Source organism: Mustela nigripes, chromosome 12 (genome assembly GCF_022355385.1).
Source record: "Mustela nigripes isolate SB6536 chromosome 12, MUSNIG.SB6536, whole genome shotgun sequence".
Taxonomy (NCBI): Eukaryota; Metazoa; Chordata; class Mammalia; order Carnivora; family Mustelidae; genus Mustela; species Mustela nigripes.
The window spans coordinates 82,666,202-82,681,392 of NC_081568.1; the positions used below are offsets into that span (position 1 = coordinate 82,666,202).

Consider the following 15,191-nt stretch of genomic DNA (forward strand, 5'->3'; position numbering starts at 1 on the left):
CCCCTGAAGATACTTGTTTGGCCCTGCTGTCTATTTAGCCAAGGTGAGTCCCGCATTAACAAGTATGAAATTGCTCACATCTTCCCAGCCTAAGTGAGTTTTTCATTATTAGGAGCTGAAAAACGATACAGATTTTGTCAGGTGGATTATTGGGTGGCTTGTATTCAACAGCGTGCTTTCCCTTAAAATAAAATTGGCATGAAGATTGGGGATGCACTGTTTTATTTCATTTAATTTGATCAATTCATTCTTAGTCCAGTACAGGTAATTGAAGTTTTTCTTTACATCAAGAAAAAATGCAGTATTTGTTACCAGTGAGTTACCAAAATGAATTTTGTTTTGGAACTAAATGGGTTATAAGTAAATAACAAAAATGTTTTATAATACTTGAGAACTGAAACTTTTTAAAAAAGTAAAAAATACAAAGTTTTATTTTTTTGGGTCTCAATTTGATTTTAAATGTGATAACTAGAGATGAAGTGTTTTATTTTTGGTACTTAAAATAATGTATTAGAATCAGATAATCCCAAATTTCATATTCTCCTGGTCTCTCACACTGGAAACATGAGTTTTTATTATTTTTTCTTTTTTTACCTTTTTATTTTTAAATAATCATAGAGAAACCCAACTTGTTTTTTCACTCCATTTGTTCATACTCAAGTCATCGGTTATTGCCTATCTTTTTCTCACTTCTCCCTTGCTTGGATGGTCCAGATAGGTTGAAATTGATTTTTCCACCTCTGTTCTTCCTTTTCTTCCCATTCATCTGCCAGATTAATTCATCAAATGAACACTGCTTAATTCTCTTCCATACAGAAACCTTCATTTTGCATCCCCAGACCTGTTTATGCTCACGAAATCACACGAATAACACATGAATGCATTCTTAAAAAAAAAAAAATTTAGACTCTAATGAAGGCTATGTAGCAAAATGTGAGAGGCATACACAGATGTAATTATTACATGCATTTTGGTGTGCATTCTCCTAGGTCAGTTTTCTGCGTTTACCTTAGTTCTTCCCTTTCTCTACCCGGCAAAGTATAGACTCCCTAGTCTTCTGTCAGAGCCTTCTACTTTATGCCTCTGGCCTGCCTTTCCAGTCATAACTCCCTGGTTCTTTTGATATGCCTAGTGTTTTACTAGTTGACTGCCTGCTTTGTATTTTCTGAATAATTCCTTGTTGTTATCTCCTCTTTGCTTTTACTCACTTTTCCCACCACTTACTTATTTTCTCCTTCTACTTTGTCATTGTCCTTGTTGAAATCATAGTCTTTCAAGGCCTGTCATCAGTATACAATTTTCTTTACCCTCTCACGGTTAGAAATGGTCTTTGTGTCTTGATTCATATCCCTATTCATTTATCCCATTTCACTTTGTATTTTAGTTGTTTTTTTGTATTTCATTTAACCAACTGTTTTCAAGCTTCTGAAAGACAGAGACCTTGTTAGAAGTTTCTTGCAGTGCATGGAATGGGCTCTTAAATACTTACTGAATGAGTGAATGATGAATGAATATGGCGACATGGTTTATGAAGGAGTGATACATATTTTTGTTTTATCTTTCATCAGCACCCACAACACAAGATCAGACCCCAAGTTCTGCTGTTTCAGTTGCCACGCCTACAGTTAGTGTTTCAACTCCTGCTCCTACAGCCACACCTGTGCAAACTGTTCCCCAGCCGCATCCCCAGACGTTACCTCCTGCTGTTCCTCATTCAGTACCTCAGCCAGCAGCAGCAATACCTGCCTTTCCACCAGTAATGGTACCTCCGTTTCGTGTTCCCCTTCCTGGCATGCCAATTCCACTTCCAGGTAAACTCATAGATTCTAATAGTCCTTTCCAGCTATGTTTTCATATTGTCAGTTAGTTTGTTCTCATGTGTCTGTTGCATTTGAAATTTGCCTTGAATCTGACCAGTTTGAAATGTTTCTGAAAGATTCATGGCTAACTGCAGTATTTTCTCTTCAGTTTTGGTAAATGTCCTTTTTTTGTTGTTGTTTACATGTCTTAAAATTAGAGCCACATTTGAAACTACACTCATTTTTGGATAATGGCCTCAGTGAATTAAAAATGATCATCTTTTCATGTAACTATGTTCAAATGCAATATCTTTAAAGGATTGAGTCTGTGAAGTTGAGAACTTATAAGTCATTAATAGCAAATACAAATTGAGTGATTTTATATATTGTGCCCTGTTCTAAGCACCTTACGTGTAATAACTCAGTTTAATTTTTGCAACCATTGTATGAGGTAGGTACACAGACAGGTTAAATTACTTACCCATGGTCACAAAGCTAATAAGTGATGGCGTTGGGATAGGAGCTGAGCATTCCAGACCCGAATACCATGCTCTTAGTAACTATGTTATATTGGGAAGAAAATGCAGATCACCTGACTGTAAGAAATTAATCTAAAGCAAAACCAGAGCTTTACCTTGGGAGGTGAAGTGAAATATAACCTACACCATTTAAACACTTAAATAGTTACAGTGAGGTTGTGGCATAGAATCCTTCCTGTAGGGATTAAACAGTGGTAGTGTCAGGCATCCTAATTTGAATGCATTTGCTGTTGGCAAACACGTTTAACCCTTAATCCGTGGTCTGTTTTCCTAGTATTACAGTTTGAAGCTTTTATACCTTATATAGCTCAAGTTCACAGGGCTAGTTTGTAGTAAGGATAGATAGAACTAGGCCTTTTGTCCCCAGTTTCATATTCCTCCTGCTGTCTATTATTGCTGTTCTTGTACTCTTTTTTTTGTAAGAATAGGGTTGTAGTACAGCTGTTTCTTAGATTTGTATATATTTTAATTATCGCTATTCTTCTAATTGTTTTTGTCCTTGTGACCGCTTGGAAAAGAAGCATTCACTTAGGTATTGCACCTTAGCAAGAAAGAAACGAGAAATTTTAAGAATTGGTAGGATTTTTTCCCTAAGGAAAACCTTTTGCACATTGTTGATGTAGTGTTAGATAATTAAATGCCCAATATGTGATGTTTAAGAAACTCAAATCATTTAAAAGTAGGAGGAAAATGAAAAATCTTTCCTCATACTAGGGATTATCCTTTTTCTAAATTAAATTTTAAGACAAGCTGCTGGATAATTGCCTCTAGATAGACTTTTGGTAGAAAACCAGGTGATACATGGAGAAGGTTGACATTGGTCACAAGCTCTCACAGTCTTGCTCTGCTTTGGGGCCAAGGACAGTATTCAGACCATGTACTGAATTCTGAATCACCTGAAGGACCTAGGGTTATGAATTCTGTAGAGAAGATTGAGGTATAGCATAGTAATGTTACCAAAGTATTTGAGAGGTTTTGCAAAAGGACGTTTGTTTTGCTTTGGAGGTTCTTAATAGGGACTGGTAGGTGAAAGGTACAGAGTAACAAAGTTCATTTCTATAGACTGCTGAATTTTATCACAAAAAAATCCCTTATTGCTCTGTTTTGATATGGTCTTTTCTGACCCTCACTCCATCTAGACATTTTAAAACAGGTGGTGGTGACCATTTGACTAAGCAAGGTGGTACCTATGAAGTTTAGCAATAAAAGGCATTTAATAAATGACAGTCACTAATGTCATCTTGTAGGTCATTTGGAAGAGAGCTTGAGTTAGGTAATCTATAAAATTTTGTTCAGGATGCCAAGATTCCTTAAAGAGAGAGTTAATGTTTTACAGAAAATAATAATAATATTTGTTTATATGGTAAGGCATCTTTGATATTACAAATTCATTTTCTTATTTTCCCTTTTAATTCAGTTTTCCAAGGTGCTTTAGTGGGGTGGGGGGGTAGAAATGATGACTTGTTTTTCTCCTCCCCAGATCTTTTATGTATAGTGGGATTGATCTCTTTTTGTTTCTTTTTATCAGTTTGGCAGTAAGGTAAACAGGAAAGATTTGGTTGTGATTTATCCTGGAGCTTTAAGTTCTTTCTGTAAGAGCAGTGTAGGGCTCTAATGAGGATGATTAAAGAAGGGATAATCAAATAAGATGAGTGAAAGTGGAAGAGTTATAGGTACAATATAGAAATTAGAGTTGGAATTGGGAATAGTAAAATGGATTGGAATTATAGGATTTCTAAGACTATAAAATTGAATTTTAAGAAACTTGTTGGCATCAGAATTATTCAGAATGCTAAATGGAATTTTCTAATTACCTAGTAGAACATAATTTGAGAATAAAGTTATAGGAAAATTGAACAGATGCTCCCTTTAGATTTTTAAAAATTTTAAATGTATTTATTTGAGAGAGAGTACCAGAGCCAGCAAGAGCAGAGGGAAGGGCAGAGGGAGAGGCAGATAGAAAAGCAGACTCCCTGCTGAATATGGTGCCCCACACGTGGGTTGATCTCAAGACCCAGTGATAATGACCTGAGCCAAAATTGAGAGTTGGTTGCTTAACCGGCTGAGGCACCCAGGTGCCCCAGATGCTCCCTTTAAATAGAAGATTAAAAATTTAGATGTGTGGCGGTTTTGTGAGTCTTATGTATGTAATCAGCCCCAAAGAAGACCTTACATTTATCTTTTTAGCATGAGAAGAAACACTTATGGGCTTTCAGTATGGTCTCTTTGTTGTCAGTCAATAGGAGCTCTGTGTTGGCCCAGTTCATATTTAACAATGGTACTTGGGCCTAAACATGAATAGATTTGATTTTCTTCTGTTTAAGTTGAATAGTTAAAATTACCTTTTGGGGAGAGTGGTTTTGGAGAGCATTGAGAAAAAAGTTCATGTATTCTAAGGATTGAATTTCTAGGGCTAACTTCCTAGGTTCTAGTCGTCCTGCAGATGGCAGTATTTATACTAGTTTAAACCTCATGGTGCGGTGTAGCTTCTTTAACCAAATGAATTTTCCCATTGCTTTTTTTTAACATTAGGGAAAACAGAAGCATACATATGACTTAACTCAGCATGCTTTATTGATCCAGTGCTTTTGTTTTAGTTCCAGAGGTAATAGAAACTTTAGCTTTAATATTCTTTACTTAAAGTAGTAAATAAGAAATAAAAGGAATTTTTTCAAAAATTGGCCGTATTTTTGTGTGTGTGTGCGTGAACTTAGGTACATTATTTACAAAGCCAGGGGTTTAATTTCCTTTTTTAACTCCAAGAGAAATTTTTTGTCCTATACTTCAGTGGGGAATATGAATATGATTTTAAATTTTCATGGTTACCCAGCTAGGTTTAGTTTTTTTCAGCCAAAACAGAAATTAAAACTTAATTCCACAACCCCTTTTCTTCCTGCCTTCAGCCTTCAGCCCTTTCCTTTAAAATTTTTTCCAATTCACACTTAATTTTGGATTTCTTCAATTAATCAGTCTTAGTTTTCCAGCTTTTCCTTTCATTCCCTTTTTATCACCATTGTAATGCATCATGATGAGTCTTCATTCTTCTAAGAACTGTACGTAATTTCCATTCTTTGATACAAGTGCTGCTTCTTTAGTTGGCTTAAATAATAGAGGTTTCTGAGCAATCAGCCCATGTAGTCATTGGTGCTACTACAGGGGCTGTATTTTTCTTCGTATGTTAGCCTGCTTCCACACTGTTTCAAGCCTGTGACATTCCTTAGAGCAGGTTCTAAACATGGATATTTTGTCATTAGTTGAGTGCTACCCTTCTTTTCATCTCTGCCCTTTTATTTAAAATATTATTTGCATTGGAATATTTGAATCCATCCCATACCTTACTTTCTTCCTTTCTCTCGTACCCCTTTGTCCTATTTTATTCATTTTCTCCTTCTGCATGGTTATGCCCCATGCTTCAGCTTCTGCATGTAGTTTCCACTTAGCAGCAGCACAGAGAAAGTGTCTTGTCAGTGTCATGCTGCATCTGCCTTTCACTGGTATCTAAGCAACAGCAGCATGGGTTTGATGTCCTGTGGGAAAATGTCCCACATGAGAACTTGTTATATATATGTAATGAAGGGGCTTCCTTCATTGAATTTAAACTTTCGAGTCTCCTTCAGATATTATCAGAGCTGGTTTGATAAAAAGGTAATTGATGCTATAATTTAGAATTAGTTATCAGTGGATTTGGCACCACTTCCCACAAAATGTCAAACAAAAAGAAATTCTACTCCATTCCTGGTCTTTTTCAATGGGAATAGCATTCTAAATTGTAGTGGTAAATTACTTCCCTGAATCCCAGTGGTAGCCGACATTCCATGGCAGCTTTCCAACGTATGCTTGCTTATCCATTTTACAGGTGTAGCAATGATGCAAATAGTCAGCTGCCCGTATGTAAAGACAGTCGCTACCACCAAGACCGGTAATTTTTAAAACCATCTTAGTTTGTTTTGTCTGTAAGTTGGCATGGTAGTGAATGTTGTTGTTTATCCTTTTATTTATTTATTTTTGCCCAAGTGAGTGGATTTTTTTATATTTTTCTTTTTAATGAGCAGTATAAATGCAGTTGTCATATTTGGCCAACACTTAATTTTCCCAATTGCCTGTAGTATTAGCTTCTTTGGTTCACAAAAAACAAATAAGGTCAGATAACTTTATATCTTAATTTTTGTAATAAGTGTAAACAACTTCATTCTCATTTTCATTACATTTATTTTATTTTTGATGTGTTTTTAAGTTAAATATAAAAAAATCATTTCCATGTGTAAAGTGATGTGATTATGCTTGCATGCTAGTGGGTATATGTGTGTGAATATTTGTGTGCATAGTATAACTTTACATTTGAAACTTATTGAAGATAGCTACCCACAACTTAAATTCTGAAATAAGATATGAGGGTTTTTTTTTTTTTTCCAATTTGGATTTATATGTCCTTAATTATTTCTATAATGTCAGCTTATGTAGCTGTCTTATAAAAAATAATTATCTTGGCTTATCTTTTAAAAAATTAGAAGAAATTGCCTTTTTTTTTTTTTTTTTTTAAGGAAAAGACTAAACTGACAAAGAGTTAACAGGGACGTCTGACTTAATCACTTAGTATATTAAAGTGGATTTGATAATGAACTCAGTCATTTACTTGAAAACTGAGAATTTTATCATACCCTTTTAGGTACCTTAGAACTAAAAAATAATTTTGCCTCAGAAATATGCTCACTAAATATGTCTGTTGTCTTGATTTCATTAGAATTTGAGAAATTCTTTATAAAAATATATCTTTCTTCACACATACAGAATGTGTCATGATTTTTATAATTGTTAGGACTTCATCGTTACTTCAGTCCAAATTTTTGGCTGTTCTTAAGGTACTTCATGGGTTGAATTTCTGAATCTAATTGAATTTAGATCTTAGAACTAAACCAGAGAAATAGTGTTAAGTAATTAAATCACATTTTATACGATTCGTTGTTTTGTTCCAACTGGCTCATTCATTTATTAATATTTAATAGAAAGATGTAGCTCATATTTTAAAGTTTCATTTTGCTTTACAATTTGATACTTGGACCTAACTTCGTATTATTCTTCTTTTAGGTGTGTTGCCAGGCATGGCCCCTCCTATCGTACCTATGATACATCCCCAGGTTGCTATTGCAGCTTCCCCTGCTACCTTAGCTGGAGCGACGGCAGTTTCTGAGTGGACTGAATATAAAACAGCGGATGGAAAGACCTATTACTATAATAATAGAACTTTAGAATCAACCTGGGAAAAACCCCAAGAGCTAAAGGAAAAAGGTATAGTTTTAATGACTTGTTGAGGCATAGTGAAAGCTATGATAATAGAATGCTATTTGAAATTCTGAGTTACTTCCTTTTTAACACATTTGAAGGAATTACTCATCTTGTAGTTTTGGATTATTTATTTCTACCAGATTGATAAATATGTGTATATTTAAAAAGCCAGTTCCACTTACATGTTTGTCCTTGGTTTTTCCATCTGGAGAAATTTAATTATACATCTGTACACATATATATATGCTGTTAGGAATTTCATAATTATTCTCCTATGTAATTACTGAGACTGACAGTGCTCTCAGGAAGAGATGTCTGTGTTGCATGTGTTCTGAAGAAAGAAATGCAGGCCCTTGGAGTCTGAGATGGAGAAAATTCATACAGTTTTCTGTATCACAAGTTCCTGTTTCCAAGTATCTTAGTATCTTGTCCCTTTGAGCAAAACGAATCATTGCTACAAAGAATAACGAGAGAGACTTGAAAGACTGTGTCCCTCTACAGGCAGTGGTTCTTTTCTAGTGAAAGTGTTCTGATGGTAGAGCAAGTATTAAACTTGACTAGTACGTTACATTGAAATTGATGATAGAAGAACATTTTATTTTTGTGGTTAATAACTTCTAGTTAACGGAATATCTTAATTACTTAGTCTCTGAAAGTTCTTAGAAAATTACACCAAAAACCATTGAGTGCCATTGTCTTAACTTTATAATAGAAAAATTAGAGGAGAAGATTAAAGAGCCAATTAAAGAACCTTCTGAAGAACCTCTGCCAATGGAGACGGAGGAGGAGGACCCTAAAGAAGAGCCAATAAAGGAGATAAAGGAGGTAAAGAGCAGCGGCCTGTTAACCTGGGAGCCAGCAGTAATTGTTGGGTGCAATAGACTTGTGATTGAACACCCATTTGATACAGTTGTAGATAATTGCTACAGTCTGATTTCTGAAATTTTAGAGTTCTTTGAACTTTGTAATTCAGTTTTTCCTTTGAAAGTTTCATTAACTTACTTCTTAGAGTAAACCAAGGCCCCTGGAAAGAAAGGGCGTTGGACCAGAGCATTGACCCAATCCCAGCCTTCTGATTTATAGACTGGCACATGGTAAAAATTATAAGTACAATTTTATATTTGGGGAATGTTTTATTTTATCTGTCTTCTCCTGGCATGGGATGATCTCTACACAGCACTGAAAGAGCTCTCCTTTTTGGAAGCTTCCTTTATTCAGTGAGGGACTAATGATAGGCATGTCTTATTAGTTAAGAAGTTAGCAGGAGAAAGAAATAATCTTAAAAGAGGAAGTCTCATCTAATTTTCTTATCCTCAGTTCTCCATTTCTGTTCCTAAGCAGATGGTTAGTGACTCTGTAAGTTAGGATCATCTGCTGTTGCTGGGGTCTGCTGTTGTAGAATTTGGCTCTGTCTAGGGAGCAAGGATTTAGAACTTTTCTTAGAAATTCCTACACAGGATCCTCCCTACACTAGTAACAGACCCTATGTTGGTTGCACTTTGAGTTATTCACAGTATAACTTGGATTTGTGTAAGATTCAGGTATGGTTTTGTGATACCTGAAATACCTAATTAAATGGGAGTAACATCATTTCCCATAGGAGCCCAAAGAGGAGGAGATGACTGAAGAAGAAAAGGCTGCCCAGAAGGCAAAGCCAGTAGCTACTACCCCTATTCCCGGTACTCCATGGTATGTACTTGGCTCAATAAGTAAATGACTTAAAATTCTTGTTTGCTGAGTTATTGCCGTGGTTCATCATGTAGTAAGAAAAGGTGCTTTTAAAAAATACACACCAAGTAGACTTTTTTATCTAAAGCATATTTTGGTTTTTATTTCTTGTATTTTGGGTGTTCAGACCTAAAACCCAATTGCTGCATTGTCTTTCTCCTTTCACAGTACTGTCCATTAATGTTTATTGTACTGCTGTGAGATCCTGAATCTCCTTTTTAGTGTTTAAGATTTTTAAAAATTAATTTTGTACATATTCCCGTATACATGATTATATTTTTAGAACTGTGTAAAATTGTCTTTTTATTTAAGTGTACTTTTTCTTCTTTGGTTTGGTTTTCCTTTTCTCTTTCTCCCTGTGTCAGTGCTCTCTCCTGTTCCTACTCCAGCCTGTTTAATCCATATATAATTCACACATTGCAGGGAGTTCTCCCTTATGTCTTGTAATCCCCTTCATTGTGTTTTCATTGCTTTTTCTTTTCTGTTTTTATTATTTAAAAAATATGTTTGTTATGTGGAGAATCACAGTCTGAGTGTTGTTGCATTCCTGGGTACCGTTTCAGTCTTCTATTCCTGAATTTCCTGCAGAGCCCCGATCAAGTTCATGTGTGACCTTTTGACAAGACTAGTTCACAAGTGGATGTTTGGCAGTGTCTGAAGACATTTTGGTTGTCATAACTTGGAAGGGATTGATAGCTTATAGCATCTAGTTGTTAGAGGTCAGAGATGTTCCTAAACATCCTAGCAGGTACAGGAGAGCTCCCTACAGGAATTAGTTATTTGGCCCATAATGTCAGTGTGGAGGTTTTCACAATAATGAGTTGGTTTGACTATTTAACAAATTCATGGATTTAAATACATTTTCTTTGCTTCTGTCTGTTATAGTTATTATCCTTACTAAAGTTCAGTTGTTGTATCTTGGGCTGGGTAAAGCCTCCTAAGGTTGACCCTGAGGTTTTGTGTTGCAACCCTGTCTTTGATACCTTCCTTGTTTTCTACTCTGACAAAGATGTTCCTGGCTTTCTCATGTATTTCCTGTCTTGGATATAGATTTGTCCATTTTGCTTTTTGTGGGATGTGGCATTTATAGGATCTAGGGATAGTTATTACTACTGAATAAGTCATTATCTTTAAGCCTCTTTGGTAGGAACAGATTGAAGATGCACACATTTAAAGATACATCATGAGTTCGTATCATTACTTGCATGCAGTTCAGATTTACTATGAGGTTTTTACTGAACTTCATCATCTATTTTAATTCAACATCCCCTTTCCTGCTGAAAATCCTTTTCTGAGTGATATAAACGCAATTACTCATTTGCTTATCTCACACACAAGTCACAAAATTGTAGTACCAACACTGTCACTAACAATATGATACTGAAGACATTTTTTAACCCTTATTATCCTCCTCGCTCCCCACGTTACTTTTATGTTCAGAGTATGTCACTCCAGGCTGACTATAGTCAAATTACTGTGTTTTAAAGGCATTTAGAGTAAGTCTTCTGTATATTTTATTCCACCAACTTGATACATAGCCTCATTTTAAAAAATAATTAAGCAAAATATTTACCTGGATCCAAAATCGAAGTTATAGAAAGAGCCTATTTAAAGAATTTGTTCCTAGGTTGTGGTTCCTGAATTTGACTATTGTACATGAAAAGCTGATAACCACCTCCAAACCCCACTAGTCTGAAGCTTCATGGACCCTCATCAGTTTTCAGATTTGAGCCTGTCCCCAGATGAGTGGAATTTTCTTTTGGAATTTGTTTAATTATTGCTTCTCTTTATCTGTTTGTTTTTTCCTTTTCTGGAACATTTGTTACTTGCATGTCAAATCTCTCTCTCTCTTTTTTTTTATTGCCCTCCAAACCTCTTTTTCTGTATACTCTATAGCTGTAGTTTTTGTGTCCTGCTTTCAGTTATTTTTTCATTGATCTGATATTATTAGAAAAGAATAATGTGAATCCATAAAAACATATAATATGAAAGAATTATTTGGAGGAAAAAATTAATTCCACTTGTCCCAAGCCTCGTTAATGAAAGTTTGGTTACATATGCCTTCTGGACCCTTTGTTTTGTGTACATGTGTACAGAGTTGTACATGTGGTTTGCATGCATCTTAGAGTGTCTTAAAAACTGCATTCCTCAGTGGTTTTTACTAAAAATGTCTCAAGAAATTTTGCTGTTTTTGTACATATAAATCTGTTTGTGATGGATAGCATAGTTTTCTGTAAATGCATAGTTTTTCTATAAATGGATGAGATGAGGTTGTCTACCTCTGCCCCGCATTAACAGAAACTGCTGTTTAGGACATCCTTGTACATATTTCTTTGTGAATATGTGCAAGTATTTCTGTTGGATTGATTCAAGTGAATCAATTCAATGAGGTGATACTGTTATTTAATATTTCAGTAGCTACTGGTAGGTTGACCTCAGAAAGGTTTTGACAGGGGTGCTGAACTATGCCAGTTAATATTCCAAGCAGTGGCTTCAGAGTACCAGTTTTCTCTCCCTCTTACCAGTGTGGCATAGTCTATTTAAATCTTTGGTAACCTGTTGAGAAAAAGGTTCCTGTTAAATGTTTTCAGAATGCTGGTATAATTTGATATTTCATGTTCATTGGGGCTGTGGATTCTTCCCTTCACAGTTTTCCTCATCTTTTTTATGGTTTTGTCTTTCTCTTAATGGTAGGAGAAACTTTATTTTTTTTTTTAAGATTTTTTTTAATTCATTTGAGAGGGAGATAGAGAGCTTAGGGTGGTGGGAAGAGGCAGAAAGAGGGAGAAGGATGAGCAGACTCCTCTTGAGTGTGGAGCCTCTTGGAGGGCTTGATGCCACAACCCTGATGAGCTGAGGTTAGACGCTTAACCTACCAAGCCACCCAGGTGCCCCAGAAGACTTTTATGCATACTATTAACAATACCCTTTGATTTTTACATACATTACACTTTCGCCCTACCTATTCATTTTTGTTTTGATGTCTTGTCATAACATAAATTTTGTATTTTTATGGGATCAAATGTATTGATCTTTCACTTATATCTTCTAGATTTAGGTATTTCTTAGGGGCTGTCCCCCACCCCCCATGCAACTATATGTTCCTAGTGCTTTTACAGTCCATCTGAATACATATAAGATAACTGCTTGTTTAAATTATTTTCCAAGTTCTGGTCAGTGAAAAATGTATTGTCAGTAGAACTTTAATTCTTCATTTTTTTTCTAAAATGGGTGAATGCTAACTTTAAGCAAAACAAATTACTTAGAAGGCACCTGGCTGGCTCATTTGGTGGAGCATATGACTTTAGATCTCGGGATTATAAGTCTCTACACCAAACAGCCCCATGTTTGGTGTAGAGATTACTTAGAAAAAAGAAGAAAGAAGACCCAACAAATTTCTTAGTTAAGCGGGCTATGCCACTTCATTTGGATAATCAGATTTTTATTACTCTTTCTTCATATCTTCAAATTTCTTTTTTTTTTTTTTAAGATTTTATTTATTTATTTGAGAGAGAGACAGTGAGAGCATGAGAGGGGAGAAGGTCAGAGGGAGAAGCAGACTCCCCTTGGAGCTGGGAGTCCGATGTGGGACTCGATCCTGAGACTTGATCCAGGATCAAGACCTGAGCCGAAGGCAGTTGCTTAACCAACTGAGCCACCCAGGCACCCCAACTTTCTTGAAGTAACTGTTTCTTTACAGTTAAGAAGCTAAATGCAAAACATGAAGCTTCATATTTTCTGTACCAATATTGGGATTTTTATTTTCCTGGCATATCACAACATTTGTTTGACTCTTTAAAGAGAGATCAAAATTAGAAGCATTTTTTATTCCTTAGATCAATAAACTTTAGTTTCTGGTCCAAGAGAGCTTTTAATGTTTTGACAAAAGTTTTTAAAGATTATGGACTGGGATGCCTGCTGGCTTAGCCGGTTAAGCGTCTGATTTCAGTTTAGGTTATGATCCTGGGATCTTGGGATTGAGTCTTATATTGGGCTCCCAGCTCAGCAGGGAGCCTGCTTCTCCCTCTGCTTGTGCTCTCTCTGACAAATAAATAAAATCTTCAAAAAAAATAAAGGTTATGGACTAATTATATTTTTCCCATTGCTTACTGAGATTGCATCCTACAGCTTTAGCTTGCAGTTAGTTTTATGGTGTCTTGCAGCGTGCCCAGTGAGAGTTGCTTGTATTTGCTGTGCTTTCTTTGCATGTACTCTGTATTGGGTTTTAACTTAGGAAAAGTGATCTTTCAAGTTTTGCTCACTTTCGCATATACAGAGAGTGGCACAGGACCACTAATTAATTAGTTCTTGTGTTTCTGTAGGTTTTTGTTTTTGTTTCCAAAGGTTTTTGCTCCAGTATATTATTATGAAAAAGTTGAAACCTGTAGAAACATTGGAAGAATGTTTCTAGAACTGTGAGCGCCATATATTGACTTAGCGTCTACAAGTAACATTTTATTCTATTTGCATTATTATTTATCATCTCTCAGTACATTATTTTTTTAAAAGGTTAAAAGTTGCAGATATTAATTAGTACACTTCATCCCTAAACATTTTATCATGAGTACATGCATATTATTAGCACAGGGCAATTTTTTTTTTAAATTTTATTTATTTATTAGAGCTTGGGAGAGGGCGAGCAGAGGGAATGGGACAAGCAGTATCTGCTTAGCATGGAGCCCGATGTAGGGCTTAATCCATGATTCATGAAATCATGAGACTGAACTGAAATCAGGAGTGAGATGCTCAGTGCACTGAGCCATCTAGGTGCCCCAGCACAGGGCAGTTTTTTGGTACAAGAATTCTTTGTCCGTGATTTTTGTTTTCTGAAATGTTCTGACAGTGTCTCACTCCATATTTATTGTTAGTACTGATGAAGTACATTAGCACACTTTGGTGTTTTGAAGCCAGCATGAATTAGTAAAATAGCATCTCTATCTTAATAGTTACTGCTGTCAATAATTAAATAGTGTTTAGAAACTAGCATAGAAAATTAAGGGTTTTTTTTCCCCCACATAAAGTTAAACATCTATCAAGGTGGCTTAAGTATCCCAGGATTGTTCCTTTTTTAGATTTTTATAAGATTTTATTTTTAGTTTCTACTAGAAATAAACCTCACAATGCCAAGATCAAGAGTCACATGCTCTTCTGACTGAGCCAACCCTGTGCCCTCTCAGGATTATTCTGATGGAATGTGGTATATAACATGTTTCCCCCCACATCTGCTTTTATTTATTTATGTTTTTAAAGATGTACTTGTTTGAGAATGAGAGAGAGTGCATATGCATGAACATGAGCACGAGCAACAGCGGGGTGGGAGAGGGAGATTCCCAAGTAGACTCTGTGCTGAGCACAGAGCTGGACATGGGGCTTGATCTCAACATCCTGAGATCAAGATCTGAGCTGAAACCAAGAGTTGGACACTTAACTGACTGTGCCACCCAGGGCCCCCATACTTCGTTTTAAAATTAAATGTAAGGAGAGGTGAAAAGTAGAAGTGTTTTGTTTTTCTTAGGATCACTGAGCCTTGTTTTTTGTTGGATTCCATGACAAATGCCTCTAGTCCCATTTCCACAAACGATTTGGATTTAGTAGTACATTATACATTTTCTCACTTTTTAAAAAAGATTTTCTTTTCTTTTTTTTTTTAAGATTTTATTTATTTATTTGACATAGAGAGATCACAAGTAGGCAGAGAGGCAGGCAGAGAGAGAGAGAGAGGGGGGAGGAAGCAGACTCCCTGCTGAGCGGAGAGCCTGATGCGGGACTTGATCCCAGGACCCTGAGATCATGACCTGAGCCGAAGGCAGCGGCTTAATCCACTGAGCCACCCAGGCGCCCC

General features: G+C 35.9%; 1 protein-coding gene across 5 annotated transcripts in view; it reads left to right on the forward strand.

Moving 5' to 3' along the window:
* TCERG1 (transcription elongation regulator 1) overlaps window positions 1–15,191 on the forward strand; it is a 62,551-nt gene that overhangs the window by 13,730 nt on the left and 33,630 nt on the right. For 2 of the 5 annotated variants that reach the window (XR_009407488.1, XM_059417846.1), the window contains exons 5-9: window positions 1,569–1,811; window positions 6,195–6,257; window positions 7,424–7,624; window positions 8,334–8,446; window positions 9,222–9,310. Coding sequence is in view for 4 of the 5 variants with exons in the window: in XM_059417846.1 (XP_059273829.1) it covers window positions 1,569–1,811; window positions 6,195–6,257; window positions 7,424–7,624; window positions 8,334–8,446; window positions 9,222–9,310 (709 nt within the window). In the remaining variant the exon portion in view is untranslated. The remainder of the gene's footprint in view (window positions 1–1,568; window positions 1,812–6,194; window positions 6,258–7,423; window positions 7,625–8,333; window positions 8,447–9,221; window positions 9,311–15,191) is intronic. The other 3 variants (XM_059417848.1, XM_059417849.1, XM_059417847.1) reach the window with 3 other exon arrangements.